The 19,746-nt window shown below is 40.4% G+C and overlaps 1 protein-coding gene across 1 annotated transcript in view; it reads left to right on the top strand.

Annotated features, from left to right (window-relative positions):
- plekhg5b (pleckstrin homology domain containing, family G (with RhoGef domain) member 5b) overlaps positions 1-19,746 on the top strand; it is a 118,265-nt gene that overhangs the window by 9,831 nt on the left and 88,688 nt on the right. The window contains 1 exon segment of the mRNA XM_061735378.1: positions 14,616-14,692. Within this exon segment, the coding sequence (XP_061591362.1) occupies positions 14,616-14,692 (77 nt within the window).

The following is a 19,746-nucleotide window of genomic DNA, read 5'->3' as shown; positions in this document are numbered from 1 at the left end:
CTCCCATTGCAGCACCTACGTATATATCTGTGTGTGTGTGTATATATATATATATGTATATGTGTATATATATATATATATATATATATATATATAATATATACACATGTATGTATGTATATATGTATAGTGTGTGTGTACATATATAGTTTTGTATCACACTAATGTTCTGTATCTTTCGATTATATTGGATTTATACATTGTTTTAAATTTATTTATTGAACTACAGTTTTTTAATTCATTATTTAGGCTGTTCCATATTTTATCTCCTGTAACCGATATGCATCTTTCTTTAGTATTTATCCTAGTTTTGGTTCTATTGTATATGGCAGTGCCTCTCAGGTCGTACCGGCTCGTGTGCTGGGTTGCCAGATCAGAAAAATAAGCATGTGAATGATGGGAAACACCAGTGTTGAGAAAACATGTGGTTATATATCATGAAAAGAGTATGAATCAGGGAGTTACTGTAAGAGTGGAGATGCGTCATGGCGACTGGTCAGGGAGTCATTTCACTTGTCAGTTACTCTGAGACAAACACTATTTAATGTCACGTTGTAGTTAAAAGTAAGGGTGTGTATAGTGTGCTTACAGTAGATGCAGTGCAGTGTGTGAGATTTAAACATCTTTTATGTAATGAGTCATTTTTGTCACTTCCTGCTCCTAAAGTTTGGTTACATTTCGAGCGCGGCCACGTCGGGTTGATGCCGCACGTAGATTCTTCAAAGGGATGGTGAGAGCCGGCAGATATGTTGGTGGCTGAAACGAGCCACAGCTATGGAAAAAGGGCTCCTAAAAAGCCCTGCAAACCTGCGAGTTTTGATGTTTTAAATTAGCTTGACCAAAAAAAACAAGCCCAAAGAAATTTGTAATAGGCAGAATTGGCAACACTGCACATGTACTGCAGCAGAGGCAGCAGAACCAGCCACAGCAGGGCGACAGTGACGGAGATGACGGATATTGAGTTGGTGGACGAGGAGAATACGGTGACTGAAGGGGAGGAGGAATATTTGATGATACTGACTACGTTTACATGCAGTCAAAATTCGGGTTATTGCTAATATTCCGGTTACTGAAACATTGGGAATATTCCGTTTACATGGTAATTAATCATTCAGGATATCTGGATCAAACCAGCGACGCACGGAGAACATCATGATGCAATTCCCGTCATTTCCGCTTCTTCTTCCTGTATCCAAATTCAAAACAAATGGTGCTTCACGCAACTTCTTGTAAATCTCGCTATCCCGGTACTTTCTACCATCTACAAATGCCAAAATGTTCATATCCTTCATTACATTTATGAAGTGATTAGTCTCCTCCTGGTCTTGTGTTTCTCCGTGTTTATAAGAACTTCCTGGACTCAAAAGACCAGGATTCCTTGTGAACAGAGCATGTGCAGAAAACAAATTCATGTTCCGTTTGATGGGGATATTTCGTTTGGCGTTTACATGACCGAATATTCGGGTTTTAGAAGGAGTAACCCAGGGGTCAAATTTGGGTTATTCAAAGGGGTTATTGGTTGTAGCAGGGCGAGTGCTACGGGGCCTGACCGACAGGACAGAGAGGACACGGGGTTTTGTGCACGAACACCTTTATTTCCAATCACACGTGCACCAACACCTCCAGCCAGCAGCAGCTTCGCAGGGAGACCTATTGCTGCTGTGCAGCCACGCCTTATGAAGGCAGGCAGGGTGGAGAGGTTAATGGGCCCACCTGTGCCCCATCACCTGATCACCTCCACCCTGCCACATTGGTGTTTACATGGCCGTGCAAAACCGGGTTATTGCTAATATTCGTGTTTTAAAAGGGTTATTGACTGCACGTAAACGCAGTCAGTGTAATGGCGCTTTTCCACTAGTACCTACTCGGCTTGACTCAACTCGGCCTGGTTTCTTTTGGTTTGTTTGTCTCGGCGTTGCTGAAAAGTCAGCTGGAACCGCGAGCAGCTATGAAGAGACAGAGTTCCTGGTAGATCTTGTCGTTCCTTATCGCCCGTCTATATCCCTTTTTAATTCCCTCCTCAGCCACCAGGTTTATGAACATCTGCACCTCAGAGTTTGATCATGAAACAGACTTTTCTGCTGCCATTGCCTGTCGAATAAAATGAACAAGAATCCGTCAGAGTCTCTTTCTCTGATTTCCTCCTCCTGACTCAGACGTCTGACTCCAAGCCCCCGACTAATCGGTGGTCTGTAGTGTGATGATGTCAGATACAGCCGACTCAGCCGCTTAGAACCTCAGCAAAGTAGTTACAGAAAAAGTATCTACTCTGCACGTTAGACCCCTAGTGGAAAAGCACCAAGGCGAGTCGAGTCGGGCTGAGTAGGTACTAGTGGAAAAGCGCCGTAACGTCCAGACAGCTGGTTGAAAGGATGGGCCGAGAAGATCCAAGCGGCAGCTTCTTTATTAAACACAACCTGTTACTGTCGGCCATAACCACGCCAACACATACAGCAACTCTCGCTCCTACATGCCTGCAATATAAGCCACGTAAACATGAACTACAGGACAATACACGGTCACAGCTGCGCATAGATGCAGGAACGCTACAATATTATTTATTTGTGATTGCCAAAGAGATGGAAGAAAACACGTAAATGTTCAGGTTTGAGTCCAGGTGAGCAGATGATGTCGATGACAAGCTGCAAGAACTCCCGGAGCAGGGCCGGGAGAACTAATTGATGGCATTTTGTTTTTGCCACCTCTCTTCTGGAGAGTGTGCATCGGCCTCAAGAAACCAACCAAGGCCGTAAAAGCAACTTAACCTCCACACCTCAAGGCTTTTACAGCTCACAGCTTCAATGTGTTTCGTTGATATTTTGCTTTTAATACCAACAGACATGACATCATCCAGGAAAACTTACCCTGCCTTTAATCACACCTGCTAAAACGGGGGTCGGCAACCCGCGGCCCTAGAGCCGCATGCGGCTCTTTAGCGCCGCCCTAGTGGCTCCTGGAGCTTTTAAAAAAAATTTCTTTTTTTTTTCTTTCTCTTTTTATTCTTCTTTCTTTTTTTCTTCTTTTTTTCCCTTTTTCCCTTTTTTTCTTTTTCCTTTTTTAATCTCGACATTTTGACTTTTTCTCGACATTTCGACTTTTTTCTCAACATTTCGACTTTTTTCTCGAGATTGTACTTCAACATTAATCTCGACATTTTGACTTTTTTCTCGACATTTTGACTATTTCCTCGAGATTGTACTTCAACATTAATCTCGACATTTTGACTTTTTTCTCGACATTTTGACTATTTCCTCGACATTTCGACTTTTTTCTTGACATTTTGATTTTTTTCTCGAAATTTTGACTTTTTTCTCAACATTTTGACTTTTTTCTCAACATTTTGACTTTTTTCTCAACATTTTGACTATTTCCTCGAGATTGTACTTCAACATTAATCTCGACATTTTGACTTTTTTCTCGACATTTTGACTATTTCCTCGAGATTGTACTTCAACATTAATCTCGACATTTTGACTTTTTTCTCGACATTTTGACTATTTCCTCGACATTTCGACTTTTTTCTTGACATTTTGATTTTTTTCTCGAAATTTTGACTTTTTTCTCAACATTTTGACTTTTTTCTCAACATTTTGACTTTTTTCTCAACATTTCGACTTTTTTCTCAAAATTTCGACTTTTTTCTCGACATCTCGACTTTTTTCTCAACATTTCGCCTTTCGCCATTTGCCTTCATTCTAATACAAGACTTTTCATTTTTTGCGGCTCCAGACATATTTGTTTTTTGTGTTTTTGGTCCAATATGGCTCTTTCAACATTTTGGGTTGCAGACCCCTGTGCTAAACAATCTCTAGACTCGGACAAGCAAATATTTGGTTTGAAAATCAATAAATAAGCTGTCATACTGTAGCATAACAATAATAATACATTTGGAACTTCTATTTATCTCTTAGATTGGTAGGGGAGACAGAAAGTATGAGGTATACTGTAATTGTTTTTGTCCACCTGTCTGCCATCTGTGCTCGTGCCCCACGTGCACACCACCGTCTCCTGGCAGCGAGGTGTATGTTGCATTACATGTGGAGTGGGGGGTCATTGAGGCCTCTGAAAATCATGTGAACATGAAAAAAAGAGTGAAAGCCTGAGTAAACGCAGTCATAAGCTCACCTCGTCTCTGAGTGCCACGGTGAGACCTCACCAAGTACAAGGCAGACCGGAGCATTCTTTACATTCCTCAGGAAAAAGTGCGTTGGAGCTTCAACGTCTGAACGTGTGTTCAGCCAAGCCTCTCCCCACATTAACGGGGGGGGGGGGGGGTTAAGTTCGAAGCTCGGGGCAGTTGTGTTGTTTTGTTAATTTATTGATCACATCTTTTCAAATATACCACGTAATTCCCATCCTGATAGACTTTTACTCAAAATGTGTTTGAGCAATAAGCAAAGCAGTCAAATAGGGTTGTGTTTTAAATAAAATACCAGTTACAACTTGGCCAGTTACTATCTATCTATCTGTATCTACCAACCAATCAAACAATCAATCAATCAGAGCAGATTTATCGGCTGCACATCCATGACTACGTTTACATGCAGTCAAAATTCAGGTTATTGCTAATATTCCGGTTACTGAAATATTCTGAATATTCCGTTTACATGGTAATTAATCATTCAGGATATCTGGATCAAACCAGCGACGCACGGAGAACGGGATGACGCAATTCCCGTCATTTCCACTTCTTCTTCCTGTATCCAAATTCAAAACAAATGCTGCTTCGCGCAACTTTTCGCTCACCTTCTTTTAAATCTGGCTATCCTGGTACTTTCTACCGTCTACAAATGCAGAAATGTTCATATCCTTCATTACATTTATGAAGTGATTAGTCTCCTCCTGGTCTTGTGTTTCTCCGTGTTTAGAAGTACGTCCTGGACTCAAAAGACCAGGATTCCTTGTGAACAGAGCATGCGTAGAAAACAAATTCATGTTCCGTTTGATGGGGATATTCGTTTACATGACCAAATATTCAGGTTTTAAAAGGAGTAACCCAGGGGTCATATTCGGGTTTTTAAAAACCCGAATGAATTCGTGTTATTGCCAATATTCTGGTTTTAAAAGGGTTATTGACTGCATGGAAACGCAGTCAATGTTCCACCACATCCCAAAGGTGCTTTACTGGACTGAGATCTGGTGAACTCATTGTCATGTTCAAGAAACCAGTCTGAGATGATTCTTTATGACATGGCCAGTTCTCCTGGTGGAAGTAGCATCAGAAGATGGTCCACTGTGGTCATAAAGGGATGGACATGGTCAGCAACAACACTCAGGTAGGCTGTGGTGTTGACACGATGCTCAGTTGGTACTAAAGGTCCCAAACTGTGCCAGGAAAATATCCCCCACACCATGACACCACCACCACCTGCCTGAACCGTTGATACAAGGCAGGATGGATCCATGCTTTCATGTTGTTGACGCTAAACTCTGACCCCACCATCCGAATGTGGCAGCAGAAATGGAGACTCATCAGACCAGGGAACGTTGTGATTGTCTGATTAGAAATTTTAGTTAACAAGCAGTTGGACAAGTGGAACTGATACAGTGTGTGTGTGTGTGTGTGTATGTATGTGTGTGTGTGTATATATATATATATATATATGTGGTGTGTGTGTGTGCCAGTCATACTATGTCTGATCAGGTTTAATAAATCTTATGTTTTTATTTCGTGGGTTTCTTAATCATAAAACAGGTTGATCTTACTTGTTCATCAACTGACAGCTCACTAAATATTTCAATAGATAATTTGGCTTGTTTTTATTTTATTTTTTTATTTTACCTTTATTTTACCAGGTTAGTCCCATTGAGATCAACAATCTCTTTTTCAAGGGAGACCTGGCCAAAAATGGCAGCTTTAAAAGTTACAGACAAAACAACATCAACAACAACAGAAATAGAAGGCTGCATTTAACTGCTGCTATGTCATTCCTGCAGTATTTCTGCAGGTGTTTTGGTCACTGCTATTATTTGTAATATATTATATTATTTGTAATCAGCACAAATTATCTGTCCCCATATGATAAAATCCACCATCCCCCCTGATTTTTTTTTTTTACAACTCGAGTACAGGCCGTCACGTGTGTTTGTGTCTAGTGTGTGCTTGTGTTTGCTTTTGGCTTAATCAGCACTGCTGAGTTCAGGAATTCCCGTTCATCAGAGAGAGAAAGTAGGAGTCAGCAAGATATGAGCAAGTACGACAGAAGATGGAGGAAAAGCAAATAATGGTATGTTTTTACAAGAAAATGGATAATAAAAAGAAGGCTAAGGAAAGATTTGTGTTTTCGATAGAGGGTATTGGTGGAATGGCTCATTCTGGGTTTTTAAAAAGGAAAAATCAAATTCAGGAAGCAACACCTTCATTCTGTTGCTCGACTTTCATTTATTCACCTGAATATGACTTCCCGTGTTTATGGTGCCGTTAATGTTGCTGTAGGTCAAATAAAACATTTGAAAAATATACATATATATATATCTTTTAGTTTGATTTATTGATTTGATCACGTATACTTCAGAACAAAGCAGGACCTGCTATAGTCGTAAACTCAGAACTGGTTCTGGTATTCGTCCTCATTGTGGACATATGTTCATATTGGAAAGAGCTGAATTTTAAAGTGTGTATTTCAAAGTGTGCATTCTACACTCTTTTTGCAGGCAGACAGTTTTATTTTGGTATAGTTTTCCATTATTCCAACCCCTCCCATCCCCAAAGCTGTAGGTTGCTGCAGCACTTTCTGTACTCTGTCTGAAATACTTTGTTTTGGAGCAGGAGTCGGCAACCCAACATGTTGAAAGAGCCATATTGGACCAAAAACACAAAAAACTAATATGTCTGGAGCCGCAAAAAATGAAAAATCTTGTATAAGCCTTAGAATGAAGACAACACATGCTGCATGGATCTATATTAGTTATAACTGGGGGAAGATTTTTTTTTTCATTATGCACTTCGAGAAAAAAGTTGAAATGTTGAGAAAAAAGTTGAAATTTCGAGAAAAAAGTCAAAATTTCGAAATTAAAGGAGCTTGAGGCAGGATTGAGGCAGGATTTATGAAAAAAATTCGTATACGTTTTAAGTTTTCTAGTAATAATGTCAGATGAAGCGTTCCAAACCAAAAAGAATGAGCCCTCTAGTGTATCTCTCCGTTGCCTTGAACAGGCTGTGTGCTGCAATTGTGACCGGAATTTCCCGCGCTGTCCTGCGGATGTGACGTCACATGACCCTGCATGCGCGTTCTCCGCGTTCTCCCGTGCCGGCTTCACTGTTGGCTGCAGTACCCCCGACGGCCGTCGTGGAAAAGGGTGGCGCTAGAGAGTCTAATTTCTTAAAAGGAGCCTCATGCTAGTACAATTTCGAGAAAAAAGTTGGAATACAATTTCCTGAATAAAGTTGAAATTTCGCCTTTTTTCTCAACATTTCAACTTTATTCACGAAATTTTGACTTTATTCTTGAAATTGTATTTCAACATTAATCTCGACATTTCAACTTTTTTCTTGAAATTTTACTTCAACATTATTGTCGACATTTTGACTTTTTTCTCGACATTTCGACTTTTTTCTCGAAGTGCATAATGAAAACAAAATCTTCCTCCTCTAAAATATTATTTTTATTTTTCTCCTGCCTGGCCCTAATACTCTTCCGTAGGAAAATACTGCAGTAACAGTGGAGAAAAATCTGCTTTATGATGGAGTAAAACTTTTCAAAACCACGTACTCTGCACTGTTGGCACCACACGGGAAACTGTGTAAGATGCTGCCGGCTCCAGTTTTGGAACAGAACTTAACTGCGTGATGTACTTCTGTGTGCCTTTTTTCTCCTACTCGTGCTGTATTTGCTCACTTCTGAAGTTGAGCACTGCATTATGAGATATAGTAAAGTAGACCGCTCTGGCCCATAGTGAAAACCTTTTACTGGAGTACTACACAGTCGGGTTACACTACGAAAAATCATTATATACTATCAGTATAGAAAACGCTTTCAAAAACAGCCGATGTGCCAAAATATTGAAGATTGTCCGGAAAAGACTCGCGATTCCTCAGATCTTTACCTTTTTTGACGCTTCATTCCTGTTGTGAGGAACTTGTTCCTAGCTCAGTTACCGTTGGACCTGTGTGTAGGGAGACATTCAGCTGTACACAAGCCCATATGCTATGTTTGAATCAAAAAGCCTTTTTTTCTTTCTGTTTGTTTTGTTTGTACTGAGTCATGAGAACAGTGATGCAAATTTGCATCAGGTTGATCAAAGGATCAGAGGCTGTCAAACGATTAATTTTTTTTTAATCGCATGTTGTCCATAGTTAACTCGTGATTAATCGCATATTAATCGCACATTTATTCAGACATTTTTTGCTGTTATAAATTACCTTAAGGTATCCTTTCTAATGTTGTTAATACTGTTAACATGAGAGAGGGCAAATATTCTTGCTTTATGCCAATGTTTATTCAACTTTCCACAAAAAAAGCTTTTGACCTGAATTTAACATTCCTTCATAAATGCAAACACAATGTCGTCCCCAACTTTACACTTGTAAAGACTAACTTAAGATTCCTTGTTTTTTTAAGCAGCTCAATGTAAAACAATGAACCATATGCATCACAAACATTGTACATTGTAAGAAGTGCATTGGTCAGTTACATTTTCCATGCAATTATGTCTAACCTCATGTGGAGGAAAATAAAAGGCTCAAAAAGTATCCCCTTCTCCTAAGTGGGATCAAAACAGGGGGATACAAAAAAAATCATAAACAAATAAAGTGCACATGTAACAGCAGGGAGTGTGACTCAACCTATAAAGTGCAGTTGGGCTATAATAAGCTAATACTTTAGATTCTTTGGAACAGATCTCTCTTTGCTCATCTAGGGTATTCAGGTGAGGAACCTCTTTCCCTCACACCTATCCAGCGTTGTCTGCTTTTGACGATGGGGGGGTGCGCTCTCTGCATCGGTCGTGTGTTTGGCTCCAAGTGGTATTCGAGATTCGACGTACTTCGATGGTAATTAATTTCAAATCGACATGCAAATAACTTTATTCTTGTCCAGCGAACCATCTGGCATCTTTTTGAAAGTGAACTAGTCGTTCAAAAGTCCCTTTTCATTCTCCATCTTTCAGTTCACCAGACTTTTCCTCAGGCTACGGGTGCGTTAAAATATATATATATATATATATATATATATATATATATATATATATATATATATATATATATATATATATATATATGTGTATGTATGTATATGGCATCTGATACATTTGGACAGCACTAAAAATGGTGACATTAGACTCAGGTGCAGTCTGCTCTGATCTGTAAGGACATTGAATTTACTCTGGCAGGAGTCAAAGCTGCAGAGCAGGTATTCAATAAATCCCTTTCATGCTTTCATGGAGTTTTTTTGTATTTTTGTTTGTATCCACCAAGACATTTTCCTGTCTCCAGCTGGAACATGTACCTCTGCTGTTGATCAGCTCTTCATTAACAATCTAACTGCCCCTGGAACCTGTGACCAAAAAACACTTTATAAAGCTTAAATACTGGACCAAAACGATACGTTTCATATTTACATGGCCAAACCTTCTCATTCAAAATTTCTGCAATTTGATCCGGAGTTCTAGATATCAGTTTCCTGGCCAGTCTTGGCTGGTGGAGATCCATTATTGCTGTGTAAATGCCTCGAGTTGATTACAATGTGTACTGTTCTGGGAAGTATCTTGGCCGTAGGTCCAAATTTAAATTACGATGCTGGAAAATGCACCCGAGAGTCACCAAATGACTTCTCGATTGTTGGTAGGGGTTGCTCTTGGAGGACACTATACCATTTATGGCACTGTTTTCCAGTAGACTCATAACTGAAGCCTCTACCTTTTAGAAGAGAATGAACCTGGACCATGGACGGGCTGGGGATGTTTCTCACGGTGCGTGTAGAGGCGTTCACTTCCACCAGCTCCCCACCGGCGCTCACAGAAAAGCTCTCCTGGGTGCATTGAGGCTTTCTCCACCGCTGTTACCCTCGCTCTCTGAAGTGTTGATTATGTGGTAAATTGTTCGTTCAGATACAATATTTTTAGCAGCAGTTTTGGCACATAAGCCCATGTTCATGCATTCCAGTAATGGCTCCACATGTTCTTGTGCAGATGATCTTCCTCAGCACCAGAACACATTACTGTCTTGACTGCGTTCCCCTTGTAAGAAGTCTTGCTGTTATTTAATGCCAGTAAAGCTCTGTGTAAAATGTACAGAAGTACTTAAATTATTGCAATGATCTTGAGAGGTGTGATTTATCACTCAAAGGGCCAGTCCCAATCCCTACTAGTCCTACTTTTCAGCCCTACCCCTAAATTGGCAAATTTTGGGCCAGAGAAAATTTCCCAGAATGCTTTACGTCATCATTTGCAGACTGAATCAAACAAAAAAAATATGGCGGACATTTCTTATTTTTTAGTGAATAAAATCAATATTTTGAGTTAGTTTCTGCATAAAAATGCGTTTTGATTACATTTCTAGCGAGAAATATATATTTTACTTTAATAATATTCACTCAGTGAATGTACATAATCACTCGCTTGCTCGTTTTTTCAGATCTCGCCAGAATAAAGGCTGATTTATGGGTCCACGTTAGACCAACACAGAGCCCACGGCGTAGGTTACGCGGCGACGCGCGCCGTACGGTGCGCGTCCCCGCGTACTCCCTACGCCGTAGGCTCTGTGTTGATTTAACGCGGAACCATAATTCAGGCTTAATGTGAAGCTGCAACGTTTTCAACCTGATCTCACAAAAATCACAAAAACCATACAGTGACGTAGCAAGTGGTGTCCCAATCCCTAGGGAAAATTACAAAGCCCTGCTACCCCTTGTGGCTTAATTTTGAGGGCTAGTGGTAGTGAGTAGGGTGAACATCGTGATTGGCCCAAAGACTGAAGCAGAAAATCGTTATACCCACAATTTGTGTCACTGCCACTGATGAGAGGAGTTGCACTATTTATTATGGTCATCAGTACAAGCAGCTTCTTTGGTTGGTTAGAATAACCTTCGTCTCTAGTCGTGGTTAGACATTCACTGACTGATTTGAAGCATAACCTGACCTAAACATTTAGATCAGGGGTCGACAACCCGCGGCTCTAGAGCCGTATGTGGCTCTCTAGCGCTGCCCTGGTGACTCCTGGAGCTTTTTCAAAAACTTTTTTTTTTCAATTTTTTCTTCTTTTTTTCTTTTCTTTTTTTCTTCTTTTTTTCCTTTTTTTTCTTTTTCTCTTCCTTTTTTCTTTTCCTTTTTAATCTCGACATTTCAACTTTTTTCTCGAAATTTTGACTTTTTTCTTGACATTTTGACTTTTTTCTCGAGATTGTACTTCAACATTAATCTCAACATTTCGACTTTTCTCTCGACATTTTGATTTTCTTTCCTCAACATTTCCACTTTTTTCACGAAATTGACTTTTTTCTCGACATTTCGACTTGTTTCTCAAAATTGTACTTCAACATTAATCTCGACATTTTGACTTTTTTCTCGACATTTCAACTTTTTTCTTGACATTTCTACTTTTTTCTCGAAGTGCATAATAAAAAAAAAAAATCTCCCCCCAGTTATAGCTAATCTGGATACATGCAGTATGTGTTGCGTTCATTCTAAGGCTTATACAAGACTTTTTGCTGCTCCAGACATATTTATTTTTTGTGTTTTTGGTCCAATATGGCTCTTTCAACATTTTGGATTGCCGACCCCTGATTCAGATGAACTTGGTTCTCGCTGGTGGTTTTATATTTCTCCTTCCTTGCAATGAGATCCAAGATCAAACCAATTAGGGCCAAGTAACATTTAGCATGGAAACATACAGCATGGAAAGCTGTTAAAGTGTCACTGTGGCAGAGAGAGAAGCGTCTGCTATGGGAAATGCTCCATCAAAGCTGCTCGGAGTCCTTGAGGAAAGCATTAGTCTCATGGCTGCTGGCAGACGCCACAGCCAGCGCTGAGAGCGCGTCTCGGCCCGCTTCCAGCAAAGCAGAGACACAGGAAAGAACTTTTTTCCTTTTCCCGGAAGGTTGTTGAAGTTTGGCAAAACAGACGGCTTCGGCTGGTGTTGAAAGGTGTTCAACAAAGGCTTTGCAGTCCTGCTAGTGTCACGGCTGGGAGGGAAATGTTGGCCGTCATTCAGCCTTTCACGGTCCCAAGATGATCAATCTACTCTTGTATCTGGACCGATGTTAGATTGTTTGATAGAATGACATTTAGCGAGTCATGCCCTTTTATGGGGATAGTGAATTTTGTCCGTCAGGCAGTATTACAGCATTATGTCATCATAATGGAGAAGGTATTACCATTTGAAAAATAGTCGAGGCACATATCTCATCCCCACAACATACACTGCTTTGTCAAATAAAGGGACACCTTTTAAACAGAGGTGTATAGTAACGAAGTAGATGTACTTAGTTACACTACTTAAGTAGTTGTTTTTGAGGATTTGTACTTTAATTGTACAGGACTGTCTCAGAAAATTAGAATATTGTGATAAAGTCCTTTTATTTCTGTAATGCAAAAATGTCATGCATTCTGGATTCATTACAAATCAACTGAAATATTGCAAGCCTTTTATTATTTTAATATTAATATCTCCTTCTGGTCTTGCGTTTCTCCGTGTTTATAAGAACTTCCTGGACTCAAAAGACCAAGATTCCTTGCGAAAAGAACATGCCCAAAAAAAAATTCCTGTTCCTTTTGATGGGGATATTCCGCTTGGCGTTTACATGACCCAATATTCAGGTTAGAAAAGGAGTAACCCAGGGCTAGGGCTGTGCGATTAATCGATTTTAAATCTAAATCGGATTTATTAATCACAATCGATGTTAAAAAAAGGAAAATTGGAAAATCGATTTTCCTTTTTTGCAGCTGGCTGCATTACAGACAGAGCTCGTCTAGTCATCTTTGTTTGGTCAGGAAAATTGTAAATGTTGTCACTTTACTAAACTCAAGGAGGATTTACAGTATCTTTCAATTGCACTTCATTCCCAATAGGGAAATTTGTTTGCTATTTGTCTTCTTCTTCTAAAAATAAAGATAAAATATTTGAAAAAATTTATTCCATTGTCTTTTGTAGTTTTACCAAAAAAATTGAAATCGAAATCAAAAATCGGGTTTTCAGAGAAAAAAATCTGGATTTTATTTTTGTCCAAAATCGCCCAGCCCTACCCAGGGCTCATATTCAGGTTTTTAAAAACGCGAATATGAGCAAATTCCGGTTATTCAAAGGGGTTATTGGTGTTTACATGGCCGTGCGCAACCGGGGTTATTGCTAATATTCCAGTTAGAAAAGGGTTATTGATGCATGGAAACGTAGTCTGTGTCTCTTCCTTCTTCCCATGAGCACCTCCAGCCGAAGGAATCAGGGTGTGCCATCTCAGCGCCGAGCTCTTTCATCATGCATTTCATGACTGAACTTTAACATTGGCCCTGAAGTTCAGTCTCAGAGTGACTTCAGAACAGAAGTCTTTCAATATTATCCAGGATTTACTATTTTATTTGCAACACTGCAATGAAACAGGTCATGTACTGGAAAGGTTTTTTATTTCTTTTTCCTGTTGTGCTTGGAAATGGAGACTCTTCCAACAAAGCCACCCCTCCCCCCACTCCCACCCACCCCAGGCTTCCCCTGCTTCCCTTTTTCTTGCTCTTTTTTTTTCTCCTTTCTGCACGTGCGTTCTGTTTTTGTCATTAGGCAGACCAATAAATATTGGTGCACTCAGCATCTCTGTTAGGATGTGTTTTATCTTTTGTGTACATAAAGAAGATGCAGATGTAAACTCTGGCTTTTATCACAGCTTCAACGCTACTAGTACAAGTAGATTTTTATGGAGTTTATTTGACAGGATCTGCTGCTGTGCGGTGGAGAGAGCAGCGGTCCTACTAAGGATGAGTGCACTTTTGTACAAAAAACAGAATTGGGCTTCTTCTCTTCTGCTCCATTTTCTTCCCGTCTCTTTATTCTTTTCTGATCTCCTCCCAAAAAACACACTCCATCATTTCCCCCTCTATTTACAATCCCCCCCATTTTATTTGTGGTCAAACAATATGAGACTGTTTCTTGTTCTGTTTCCACTTTTTTTTTTTTTTTAATATATAAACCAATTTGTCCGGAAGAGTATTAGGGCCATGCAGGAGAAAAAATATTTGAGAGGGGAAGATTTTTTTCTATTGTGCACACAAGTCAATTTCGAGGAAAAAAGTTGAAATGTCGAGAAAAAAGTCGAAATGTTGAGATTAATGTTGAAATACAATTTCAAGAATAAAGTCAAAATTTTGCCTTTTTTCTCAACATTTCAAATTTATTCACGAAATTTTGACTTCTCAACATTTCGACTTTTTTCTCGAAATTGTACTTCAACAATATTCTTCAACTTTTTTCTCGAAGTGCATAATGAAAAAAAAATCTTCCTCCTCTAAAATATTATATTTATTTTTTTCCTGCATGGCCCTAATACTCTTCCGTAAATTTGACTTTAATGCATTTACAATGTTTTTTCAACCCTACAAAGAAAAGTATGTTGCTCACACTGGCCAGGAAGCTACTTCTATGTTTTAATAAAAGAAAAGCTAGATACCAGATTAACGTTTGTGTTCTGTTTCAGATGATAAGCCTGCACCCGAGGAGGACTGGGTGATGTGCCAGTACCCCGACTGTCCTGACCGCCGGAGGGCCTGCAAGGTAAGACCTGGAAGGAATTATTAGCTGGTAAAACCGGGCAGACACTGTGCGATTGTCGGCTCGTTTTGAACCGATTTTCCAGTCGTGCGACTATTTTTTGGATCGGGCCGGATTTCGACCCAACCATTGGTCGTGCCTCGTGCAGTAAACGTGGGATAACAACGAGAGATTAACACCTCACGACGAGCTCCCGATCACAAATCGTGTGCTCGCAAGAAAATCAAGCGTGTTTGAAATCCTGATCGCTCCTCGTGAAGGAATCACAGTTGAAGCAGCTACGACCCGATTGGACTCATCCTTTCACAGAGAGCATGCGCAATCTCTGATGTCACGTCAAAAACTATTATTTGTAGTTTAAAGTGTTGCAAATTCACATTACAAATCATGTTTTAATAGACTGCATTTCCCACGTCTGCCCAGCCAATTCCTCGTCCAATCACAACGTTTTCTAATCTTTTTTCATTTATCGCCACACTGAATGGTACAAATTGCTAAAGGCTGATTTATGGTTCCGCGTTACACCAACGCAGAGCCTATGGCGTCGATTTAACGCAGAACTATAATTCAGGCTTAAGGCAGCGCGTTTGTTTTTGCTGAGCATCTTCGGTGTCTCCCACTTCGGGGTTCCTCCTCTTCCACTTCTTTTTGACGTTGCAGTTCCAGTAACAGAAGTCCGACGTGAGGATTATGATCGTATAGTGTGAGCAGACGGAGCATCAGAGCATCGGGTCGTACAGTGTGAGACCATAAATCATGGGCTGTGAACTTTTGAACTCAGCGATCTAGTCGTGCAGTTTGAGATGGAGCTGAATCAAACGATTTAAAATATCGCACAGTGTATGCCCAGCTTAAGAGGGAGAGGCAGCAAGTTTACCAATGCCTTTGACCTTTGAAAATGCTTTGAAAATGTCTTAAAAAATGTTCAAGTTGCCTCTGTCTTGATAACTTAACCATGAATTTGAAGTTCTCTCATGAAAACACATTCAAACCACATCCCATTGCAAAGAAGAAAGTGCTTACTTTCTTTGCTCCTTCTTTTTTTCCGTCATCACTTCTGCTCGTTGATGCGAAATACATTCAGGGACACTTTGCTGCCCGAAGACACCACAAGTCTCCTGGACGCGTGGTCGATCTTAACATGGGCGGCGCCAGAACACATCCAGGGTTTTTATATGGCTGGACTTTATATGCAGACAGGAGAGCACTAGTACAGAGCAGAACGCCTGGGGAGGACCGGCCCTGGTCCCCTGTAAACCTGGGGATGGGGGGGAACAGTTGTATCAATGGCCACGGTTACATGATGTTTTTTAATTCGGAATTAATTATTCCGAATTAAATAATACAGAATTAAACTATTTTCCTTTGAGTTTACATGGAAATAGAACAAATTCAGACTCGATATATAAGAAAAGCCAGCAGCGCCTTTTTTGTCTTCGAAAACTTTCTAAATTCCAGGTCGATTCTTCCCTGATGACTATGTTTTATCGTTCTTTCATCGAATCTGTTATCACTTTTTCTTTCATTTGTTGGTTTCAATCTTTGAAGGTCAAAGACAGAAATTTGCTCAATAAGGTTGTCAGTCTAAGCAGTAAAATCATTGGGTCGACTCAACAAACTTTACAAGAACTTTATAACAAACAGCTGATCAAGAACTCATGTTGTCTGATTCTCACATCCCTTATTAAACAGTTTCAGTTTCTACCATCACTTACTGCTTAGACTCCCTTTTGCAAAGACTAACAGATACAAACACTCCTTTGTTCCTCCGCTATTGTTCTTTTAAATGCCGGAAGGAAAAGGTAGTGGGTGAAAAAGCCCTCCCTCTTAAGCTTAGGTCTATACTATGATGTGTAACCTATTGTAACTTATTATGTATATTTTATGTATATTTACCATTGTGTGCTTCTGTCGCGCCCCCTTGGGGACAAATAAAGTAATTGATTGATTGATTGAATAGTAATTCTGAATTGAGGTTTACATGGAAAACACGTTTGATCGGCTTTATCCAATTCCTCTTAAGGTCTGGGGGTTGGGAAGGTTCTGATTGGATAGGGGGGCGGACGTCTTTACGTATTTACGTCTACCGGAAGAAAACAAACTTACTTGATTAGCAACAACATGGAGGACCACATTATTAGCATCCTTTTTGGATTTGTTTTGATGTTATTTTTGAAACAGCAGCACGACAACATCATGCTGCCATCTGTTCTTTTAATTATTTCCAGGTCCTCCAAGCTATTTATTAAATAAATCATCTCTGCTCTTGACCAGCGTTTACTGCGTGCTGCCATCTTAAAACTTTGTTTGGAAAACAAGCCCAGCAAATAGCAAATAGCAGAAACCGGTTAGCACAACGATTGCTCTACAAGCCCAGCGGAACATAAGCGTCATGGAGACAGACGGGCGAGGGAACGAGCAGCGCAGAAAGACAAGCGGTGCGTCCGAAATGCCATACTAAAAAGTATATACTAAAAAGTATACTTAAGTTCGGCACACTTTTGAGTAAATATCAGTAGTATGCATTAATTCGGACGTACTATTAAGAGCGCACATGTCACGTGACGTGTCACAGCAGCAGTAGCAGCTGTTACCATGGCGTCCGAAACATTAGTACGTACACAATAGTATGTAATATCCATACTCATTCCGGAGAAATTTATTAGTATGGATTGATGGACACTAGCTAAACAGAAACTTCCCACAATGCAATGCAGCGGTACGTCCGAATTAATGCACACTACTGATATTTACTCAAAAGTGTGTCGAGCTTAAGTATACTTTTTGAGTATATACTGTTTAGTATGGCATTTCGGACGCACCGCAAGTCTCTCTAACCTCTAAAATACCTCTTGTGTTTTGTTCTGGAAGGAACACGCACTGATTTGGGCGGCAGTTATGAAATACTTTTGAATAATGCCTCTAAGCTTCTGAACTCTTTTGGATATATTTTTGTCTTTCTCTCTTGTGTTTCATTACATGGGTGTGGAAACACTTCCCTGCCTTTAGGTGTTAAAAAGGGCACAAGTCTCGGGGCTCTGTGTCTGGCCACTAGACTGTGAAATGAATTATTCCTTTGAAGCCTCTGGTTTCTGAAAATGGGAGTGTAGCCAGAAGGCCGGGGGAAACCTCTATAGTGTCTGGCTGGCGGGACGGCCCGGGTTGTTTTGGTTTGTCTGCTCCCCCCCCCCCCTAACCCTCCACTAGAGCCGAGCACTAGACAGATTTTCCTATTGTATCGAGATCTGTCTGCCGCTGTCCTCTTTACGGAGACAATGGAAAAGGAAGATGACAGAGAAAAGATGTTGAATTCAGACAGCCCGTTGAGAGTGAGAAGGGAATACTGTCTTTCCATGGCAACTAGGAACAATGAAGCAGGAAGGAGAAGAAGAAGGAACCTAGAAGTGCTCAATACGAGCTGCGTCTTTCCCTGTTTCACACATTACTAAGTCTCCGAAATTTACTTCTTCTGAAAAACACCGTCAGGCAAGAAGGGCCAGTGAGTCTCAAGTAACTGAGTCTTTCCTTGTTTGAAGTATATGGACGTTAAGGCTTCTGCCCTTCTCCTTAGTTAGGATCAGTGTGGAAATGCTCATGTAAGGAGATTATTGGGACCCGTATGGCTGTGGACAGCATGGGACAGACAGCAGGAAGGGGACAGGTCTGTGCTGTTATTTAATAGAGTACAGTATACCAACCCAAACCTCTTCAGACAAATGAGTTGGTTGATTTTGAGTTTTCATTTCGGTCCATTTGGATACAACATAATACAACATAAAAAAAGGTCCAATATTTGAAATGGCACCGAAAAGGTATAGGCTGAAGCCAAGGCTTATTATGGCTACCCTTTTATGAACCTCGACTCAGGAGGTTTTTATACAAAACAAAACTAATAATTTGGATTCAAACATTGAAAAAGAATGGATATATTGGACAAGTAACAGAGGTATCTAGACAAGAAGCAAAGACAAAAAAACAAAGACAAAAACCAAACAAAAAACATACTATAAATTGCAAGGAATGATAAATTAAGTGGTTTTTGGCTAGAGACTTCATAGAGTTTTAGTTTTAGACCAATTCACAAGAAGTCCTAGGACCTGTGGCACAGAAAATAAACAGGTTCAATTAAACACTGTTGGGTCGCATTAAATCTCTTTGTGTGCTGTTTATATCAAAAATACAAATTTTTTTGAATCAATTAGTTTATATGTACATAAATGATCTAAATACACAAGTGTGTGTGTGTGATGAGAAAATCAGCTGGAGCCGTGAGCGGCTGAGAAGAAAACAGCCCGTCTAGATCCCTTTTTAATTCTCTCCTCAGCACCAGGTTTATGAACATCTGCACCTCAGAGTTGGATCACCAAACAGACGTTTGCTGCCATTGCCTGTTGAATAAAATGAATAAGAATCCGTCAGAGTCTCTTTCCCTGATTTCCACCTCGTGACTCCGACGTCTGACTCCAACCCCCCGACCAATGGGTGGTCTGTAGTGTGATGATGTCAGATACAGCCGACTCAGCAGCTTAGAACCTCAGCAGAATAGATACAGAAAAAGTATCTACTCGGCACGTTAGACCCCCAGTGGGAAAACGCCAAACCGAGGCGAGTTGGGCTGAGTAGGTACTAGTGGAAAAGCGCCATTAGTCTCTAATGGCGCTTTTCCACTAGTACCTACTCAGCTGGCTTCTACCCGCCACGCCCCCGTCTTGCGCTTTTCCACTACGGGCCGAGGTGGGTGGAGCCGTCCCAAGCAGATACTTTTTCTGGACCTGTACTGCCGAGGTTCTGAGCATGCTCAGTCGGCTGTATCTGACGTCATCACACTACAAGCCACCGATTGGTCGGGGGGCGGGGCCGTCAGACATTTGAATCAGGAAGCGGGAGTCAGTGCGAGAGCGACTCGCAGCGATTTTATTATACAGCGCAAACGTCAGTTTGGTGATCCAACTCTGAGGTGCAGATGTTAATAAATCTGGTGCTGAGGAGAGAATTAAAAAAGGGATCTAGACGGAATATAAGGAACGATCAGATCCACCAGGAGCTGTGTTTTCTTT

Source organism: Cololabis saira, chromosome 12 (genome assembly GCF_033807715.1).
Source record: "Cololabis saira isolate AMF1-May2022 chromosome 12, fColSai1.1, whole genome shotgun sequence".
Lineage (NCBI taxonomy): Eukaryota > Metazoa > Chordata > Actinopteri > Beloniformes > Belonidae > Cololabis > Cololabis saira.
The sequence above is the reverse complement of the archived record's forward strand: the minus strand, read 5'-3'. Positions and strand labels throughout refer to the sequence as shown.